The sequence below is a fragment of the Conger conger genome, chromosome 2, assembly GCF_963514075.1.
Source record: "Conger conger chromosome 2, fConCon1.1, whole genome shotgun sequence".
NCBI classification, from domain to species: domain Eukaryota; kingdom Metazoa; phylum Chordata; class Actinopteri; order Anguilliformes; family Congridae; genus Conger; species Conger conger.
In genome coordinates this window covers 74,964,670-74,972,707 of record NC_083761.1, presented here as the reverse complement: position 1 = coordinate 74,972,707, position 8,038 = coordinate 74,964,670, and the positions used below count along the sequence as shown (strand labels likewise).

The window sequence follows — 8,038 nt, the reverse complement described above, 5'->3', positions numbered from 1 at the left end:
TCTTGCCAAACAAAACTAACAACACTGGATTTAACCAAGGGCTACTGGCAGATTCCCTTGCCTCCAGGGTCCAAGGAAAAATCTGGCTGGACAGCCTTTTAAGACCGCAGAAATGTCCAATCTGAACACAACTCATCTAGTCCCACTTGACAGCCAACTGACTCCAAAGCATCAGGCAGAGGTAGGTCAGTTGCAGAAGAACTGCTGTATTCGCCCCCCAACTAGGAAGAACCAACCTTAGAACAGCACATGCATGCCCTCCCAGGCACTATATTTAGAAGTATAGTTGGTGCCGTCCTATCATGCTTGTTCCCAAGCCCAATGAGTCTGCTCGCTTCTGCATGGATTAGCTGCTAGATTGTTTGTGTACTGCTCATTTTTCTTCAACACTGGATTTAACCAAGGGCTACTGGCAGATTCCCTTGCCTCCAGGGTCCAAGGAAAAATCTGGCTGGACAGCCTCTTAAGACCACATGCTTCAAATACCACTGCCTATCTGGATGACATTATTATCCACTGCTGTCACACAATTTGCGGATTAAATAATTGCATGAATAAGTACGTGTAATAAAGTAAAAATGTTCCTAATAAAGTGCTCGGTGAGTTTACGCTGTGTTTGCACAAAGTATTAAACCAGGGGTGCCAATAATTGTGGAACCTCTTTTTTGGGTATTTTTTATTTTATTTGAAAAATATAATACTTCGGTTGATTTCATAGAGTCATTAATGAAGCACACTGCTTTACACATGTTGGAAAATAGCGCTTAAATCAATAACTAATATTTTTTAATTTGCAGCATTGTGCAAACTAAAAAAAGGGTGCCAGTAATTCTGGAGCCTACTATATACTTTTCAATTTTATGAATACGAAATGTCTTTAACATGTTTAATCAATTTTCATTAAAAAATGTATGAATTAGTGGGTTCATTAATGTTGGATACTTCAATTTTAAAAATGTTTTTATTTGTTTACCGCAGTAGACACATTACATCGTAAACAGAAGGGAATAAAAATAGGAAATATTAGCCCACAATTAGCATATGAGGTAAATGACTCCTTTATCTCATATGACACACTCAAACAGTGGCAAGAAAAAACTAGAATCTGTAGCTCCAGGATGCATGGAAGTGTGGGCATGAACCAGGAGCCAGGAGAGGAGCAGGTCTGCAGCAGTGCACCACCTCATGGTGGGGGTCCGATTGGAGTGGTCCAATGGTCCAAGAGCTTGGAGGGGAAATGTTCTCAGGCACAGATTTAGCAGTCTGGCCTGCCAAACATGCCCAAAATGCCAGTACCACATGGACCTCCCCAGAGACGGTTGAGAAGGTTGTGACCACTGGCACCGTTTAGCTGTAGGATTTTAAAATATGGACTATTGCATCTACCAACAGTCTCCAGAACTATACACCGTTTGCTATGAGATTCACTAAAGAGATGAGTTTTGAATCTGCATTCAAAGATCGACAGTGTGTCTGAAGCCTGAATATGCCTGGGGAGATTATTCCATAAAATAGGAGCCCATTGTAATTTTAGATATGCTTGAGGGTTAATGATGATGATTTACTGCCTTGTTACGTAATGCTTCTTTGAAATGTAAAATTAATTTCATATGAACATAATGCAAAGAAGAATATCAAACAATCATTCAGGTTTTGCCTGAAGAACAGTACCTACATTACAAAGGAGGTGTGTCTCTTTTTACAGGTGTTAAATGAATTACAACCTTTTGCTTCTGGGTCCATGAGAGTCCCTGACTTCTCACAAACCCCTTTCCCCTTCCCTTGTTCTTATACATTTATCCATATCCTTTCTAAAGCTTTATTTCCTCTTTCCTCCTTTCATCTTTAATCACTACCTTTCAGAATGGATCTGCTCATGATCCAAAACATACAAGCTCATCAGTGAAGCACAGTGGGGGAAGTGTCATGGCGTGGGCTTGCATGGCTGCTTCTGGAGTGGGCTCACTAATCTTTATAGATGATGTAACTCATTACGGTAGAAGCAGGATGAATTCAGAACTCTACAAAAACATTCTGTCTGACAGCTTATGGAGAAATGCGTCCAAACTAATTAATCGTGCAGCAAGACAATGACCCAAAACATGATGCCAACACATGAAAGGACTTGATTAGGGAGAAAAAGTGGGAGGTTTTATACTGGGTGTAAAACCCCACGCTAACCCAACGACGGAATTTAGCGAGGGCTGAAGGTATCAGCGTGCTCGTCCTTCTGGTGTTGCTGAAAGAATACTAATAGGGTTAAAAATTAGTGGCCCCTATGCGGAGAGTCTAGATCAGCCAATAAATAAACCATGATACAAAGACAGGAGTACCACTCTGCCTTCCGCTCTTTACTGGTCCGGGCTGACCAAGAATCTCCACAATAGGGCCAATATATTCACCTTCGTTTATCTGACTCCATTTTAGAATAATAATTTAGATTAATTGTCCACATTTAGTGGATGTCATATTTATAATTTTGACTTGATGGCTATAGGAATCCTGTACTGAGATTTACTCTCCGAACAGTCCTCTGCTGGTACCGCCGCATGTCACATCGCGCGTTATGTGCACGTCTCAATAACTGACTAGATATCTATAGTCATCACAGAGGTCGCAGGAATAGCTACTCTTGGGTATATCTGTTTACAGCCTAGGGACCCAAGCAGACCAACCTAGCTAAGGCTGTGCTCGACATGAATGAACTACCACGCGGAGGCGAGGGATTTACCATCATAGGTCTACGGGTGCTATACACCGTGATACATTAAGCGTAAATATTCATCCTCCCTAGACCAGTTCGAGGGGGTAAACCAAGCATTCCCTGTATAAAACCCCTCCCCGAAACAAACAACAACTGAGAGAGGCTGCGGTAAAAGCCTGGAAAAGCATCACAAAAGAAGAATGCAACAGTTTTGGTAGGCTTGATGCAGTTACTGCTGGCAAGGGATATGCTACCAAATATTAATAATCTGCACTTTAACCACATGTGAATTGTTTGATTTCAAATCTCAAATCACAATGGATTTTACTCCTTTCTTTACATCATAATTTGTAAACAAACCAAGCTTGGATATGAACGAGATTCAGTTGGGCAATAGTTTGGTTTTAGTTGGCAAAGCTGTCATTCAAATGTGAACTCAACACAACACGACATGTGGAAATTTTATCCTAAATTTAACTATTTAAGACTAAATTTGACTATTCTGAATTTTGAATAGCAATGAATGCATTTACATATATCACATGTAAAACACAAATTTTCCAATCAATTTGATTGGTTACAGTTTGTGACTTGAGGATGGGTACATATAAATGTGAATGTGAATGTGAGTGACCTTAGAGACTACTGCAACTTTCAATCAAACCACACAGCTGTGAGAACTCTGCACCTGCTGCCAAGATGAGTGTAAGTAAAGACTATCTTCAAATTAAAAATAAGATTTAAAAAGTGCAAGATAGAAACAACATAACTGATAATGGCATAATGATAGTAAATTACATGCATGTGGTAATTAGTTTTAGTTTTAGTCTTTTTTATCTCCAACACTATCATTGAAATAGAAGAAAGGAGAGTACCAACTGCACAAAATATATATACTTTTAAAAGCATTGGTCTGACCCTAAAGAAGGAAGGACAGTGAAGAACAGATGTATTCGTCTCACACAGACCTCCATCTGTGTTGAAAACTGTAGCAGTCACAAGCCCGTAAAAAAAGGAGTCAATTTGGGTGTGTCTGGAAGACAATCTGGAAGACACTCATCTAAAAACAAGGTTTAATTAAAATATTATTGGTGTCAATACTATTTACAGATAATCACATGTCATAGTAAATTGCCAGTTGCATCAATTTTTTTAGGAAGAATACACCATAGGACATAACATTACTGTCATGTACTGTATATGTACATAGTTGAATAGGACATAGCCAGAATACAGCAGAAAAAGGTACAAATGGTAAATGGTTGGCATTTATATAGCGCCTTTATCCAAAGCGCTGTACAATTGATGCTTCTCATTCACCCATTCATACACACACTCACACACCAATGGCGATTGGCTGCCATGCAAGGCACCAACCAGCTCGTCAGGAGCATTTGGGGGTTAGGAGTCTTGCTCAGGGACACTTCGACACAGCCCGGGTGGGGGATCGAACCGGCAACCCTCCGACTGCCAGACGACTGCTCTTACTGCCTGAGCCATGTCGCAAATAGATGCATCCCAAATAAACCTAAAATAAGTGTGTCTACAGTGTGCGGTTGGCATTCTCCATTCTTCTATATTATCAGCTCTATGTACCTGCCGTACAGCTCAGTTCAGCAAGGCATTCATGATGGTTTGACCCAAAGTCTTTGTTATGTTTTCTCCTCTGTTTTAAATAGGGAGGACTTCAGGTCAAAAACTTTGACTTCACTTTAGGAAAATCCTTGACTGTTGGAGGTTTTATCAACAATAATCCACAACGGTAAGTCATTGCTGCTTCTATCTCTCTGAGGCCTGTTCACTCACTTGCTGAATTACTTCCTGTCTTCATCCATGATCATCCTTTAGTCTTTTAAGACTTCAGTGTAGGCCATGCCTTTTACTCACTTCTTGCATTCTGTTTTGTTGCCCCTGTTTCTCTCCTAGTTTCTCGATCAATGTGGGCCAATCTGAAGATTTAATTTCATTGCACGTGGACAGTCGGTTCAACTATGGTCCGGACAAAAAAACCATCGTCTTAAACTCCACGCGTGAAGGCAGTGCTGGTAAATGGGAGACGGAGCAGCGGTGCATGGACTTCAACTTCTTTGCAGGGCAGTATTTTGAGGTGAGGACTGGGATTTGGAGGGGGGGGGGGGGGGGAGGGGGGGAGCTGGAAGCCCTGACAGAAACCTCTGTCCAAATGTATCTGTGCTCAAATGCATCAACTTCACTGCTAAACTGACTGTAAATGTAAATTTGTGAATGGCTGCAATTGAATTTTGTTATTTTGGCATGTATTTCCCCATCCACTAATTTCATTTCATTTTATCTGTCCTTCTCTTTCTCAGATGACCATCACATATGACATCAACAAGTTTTCCATTGATGTACGTGATGGTTGCAAGATGGAGTTCCCCAACCGCTATTCAGAAGAAGTCATGACCTTCCTTTTCCTGGCAGGAGATGCTAAACTCACATATGTGAAACTAGAATAAAGCCCAACCAGTTGCTGCGGCATATTCCCTTTCCAGCTGCTGATTGGCTGCTCTGCTTCCTCCAGACTACTTTTTGTCTGTAAATCCTTTCTATAGTAGTGCGCCCCCCCCCCCAAAAAAAAAAAACCTCTACCCTTAGTTTAAACTGCTCTGGTGTCTGTGCAAACTCACTGAGTATGGGAGTCTGTCCTTTGACAATAAATTGCTCGTAAGACAATTTCCTTCCTGTGTGTGGATGTTCATTTGTTGGGTCCTACATACTGTATATTTTGTATGTCGATACTTTACAGTATTTTAGCATGCATGCTAGCATGGTCACTGGTATTAAAGGCAGATGGATATTGCAGATCAAATTTCATATGTTCTCTATTCAGATCTTACTTTATACAGGAAATAATATCAGCATAGGATTTACTAAACAGATGTCCCTTTTATGAGCAATGTAAGAGACATATGGTGATATTCCTGTAGAAGAATTCAAAGGTTGCATACATCATCCACCTCCAACTTACAGTAGGTATCAGGTGCTTTTCCTTGTGTGCATTCCTTTTTTGCTGATGGTGTATATTATTGTATGTATTGGTCTCATCTGACCATAGCATTCTGTTTTATGATGTGACACGCCCCTGAGATGACAGACTAGCTGGACACAGGGAGATATGGAAAGGCCGGATTTCACCGGCAATTTATTATTTCCGGAAAGTCTTCGCCCTTCTTCCTTATTGGCTCTTGGTAAAAAATAATAAAGCCGAAATAACAAAGGCATAATAAACCAAACCAAACTCTAGCTTTTCAGCTTTTTAGCCTTTGCCCTTTCACAGTTCCTCGGTCTCAGCCACCTGTAATGGAAAGAAGCACACCAAGACTAATTCTTAACATAGTCCAGGTGTAAGCCTACTTAACCAGTAGGTGTAGTCCTCAGGTGTAGTCCCCCCCCCCCCCCACAAACCAAGCCAATGTGCCACACAGTCCCTTCCAGTCATAACTCCAATGAGGTTAGGCAAACTCCAGATGCTGGATTTAGTTTACTATGGTCAGTAAGGGCTGTCTTCATGCCATGTTATTGTGGCTACACCGGGGGATCGAACCACCGACCATGCAGGTCCCAGTCATGTACCTGAACCACTACACTACAGGCTGCTACACTACACTTCCCGTACACTGAGGCTGCGTTTGGAACCAACCCACTGGGATATTCCTACTCCCACCTCCATCCTGCAGCACCCTGAACAGGGCAGCTGCACCAAAAGATGATTAGTCCTACAACCAAATTTATAACCAGAGATCCACGGTGGAGGTTTCCTTTGATAAAGTATTATACTTTTTAATAAATATTTGCTTAGTAAATTTAAAGGAATTACTTTTATCTACGTGCCAATGTTTGTTTGGCTAATCCATTAACAGCCTGGCTTTCCAAAAATATATTCTGTGCAGACAGTTAGGAAATGTTTGTCAGGCTCTGTCTTTCAAGTGTTACCTGAGGTTGGAGATGCAGTAGCTGTCAAAGAATGGGGCTAATCTGAGGTAGTAGGTACTCTAATGGAAAACAAATATTTGCCATATGTTAGTACATGTGCCACTGCCAGACTGGCACTAGACTGACTTAGTAGCAGCAAATACATTTTGAAAGATTTTCTGAATGTCACATTTTAGACAGTGATTAGATCCTCTTTATCTGCACAATGAATTTAGCCAAATTACTAGCTGGCCCTTGCTACACCGGACTGACTGATATGGTTTTTAAGTTTGCTTATTGTTTAATATTATCCTAGGAAGGCTTGCCCCAATAAGTGTAGAAGCGGGAAGCGGGAAGAAGTGGAGGAGGAAGGAGGGGTGGATGGTGTGAAATGCAAAGGATACGAAGACCTCAGGCACATTCCCACATGAAAAGTCATGCTCTATTAGAAAGACAAAATGAATGCAAAGTGATATTGGCATTCACGTGAGAGCAGGCAGCAGCGAGTGTGGCAAAGTAACTGAATGACATTGTATATAATGTCAAAATAGCCTGTTAATGCATAAAACACATTTGAATGAATAAATAAAACTTGAATGCAATGAAGTAAATATATTATTACAGCCTATATCTGGTGACATATGCAGACTCCCCTTCCTGATGCACACATTGTAAAAGTCCCATGTCAACCACAGGCTGTGGAAAATACCAGGGAGGAGGAGGGGATACTGTCACAACCCCCCCCCCACCTTTATCCCAAATAAAACAGATTGTGCAGGTTACCCCTCTCCATGGCCTTGCAGGGAGAGCCTACTAATTTCTTCCTCCTCAATGTGAGTGCCATTTCACCATGTTTCACCACCATCTATACTAGATAGATGATGATAGAAGGACATGACTGCCCCTCTATGCAGCCTCAGTGCTTGTTCCTGGATCAAATTTCTGTAAGTGTGTGATGGCTGCAGAACTGTAACTATAACAATTGCAGTCCTCATGAGAGCATAGCAAAAGAAAACAAACAATTGTAACCACTGAGACAACACATAGCATTTAAAACTTTCTTGCATTTAGCATCCAATATCTCCAGATGCCAGCCTGTCATGTCCTGTCCTGTCAAACGACACTCCCAGGTGTGTAGTCACATCTGTCACATTAGGGGTTCTCCATATAATTACATTTGCTATGGTCTGGAGTGTAAAAGAAATTGCAGCAGGTCTTTGAAACCGAGAATCTTATCTGAATGGCCTGCAGGATTTTCCCCACCACAAAATGCCCCATCGGTTGCATATAAAGAGACCTGTATATCTAGACACATTATAAAACACATTATTAATCATAATATTCAAAAGTATTGGGCTGATGAAGTATTGGGTTTTCCACTCTGATTGTGTTTAACAAGCC

General features: G+C 41.1%; 1 protein-coding gene across 1 annotated transcript; it reads left to right on the top strand.

The window, feature by feature from the left end:
* The first annotated feature begins 3,248 nt into the window (after positions 1-3,248).
* On the top strand, positions 3,249-5,380 carry LOC133111211 (congerin-1-like). The gene is made up of 4 exons (XM_061221404.1): positions 3,249-3,409; positions 4,384-4,466; positions 4,631-4,811; positions 5,035-5,380. Exons 1-4 carry the CDS (start codon positions 3,404-3,406, stop codon positions 5,179-5,181), a joined length of 417 nt encoding a protein of 138 aa, XP_061077388.1. The 5' UTR covers positions 3,249-3,403; the 3' UTR covers positions 5,182-5,380.
* Positions 5,381-8,038: the final 2,658 nt, after the last annotated feature.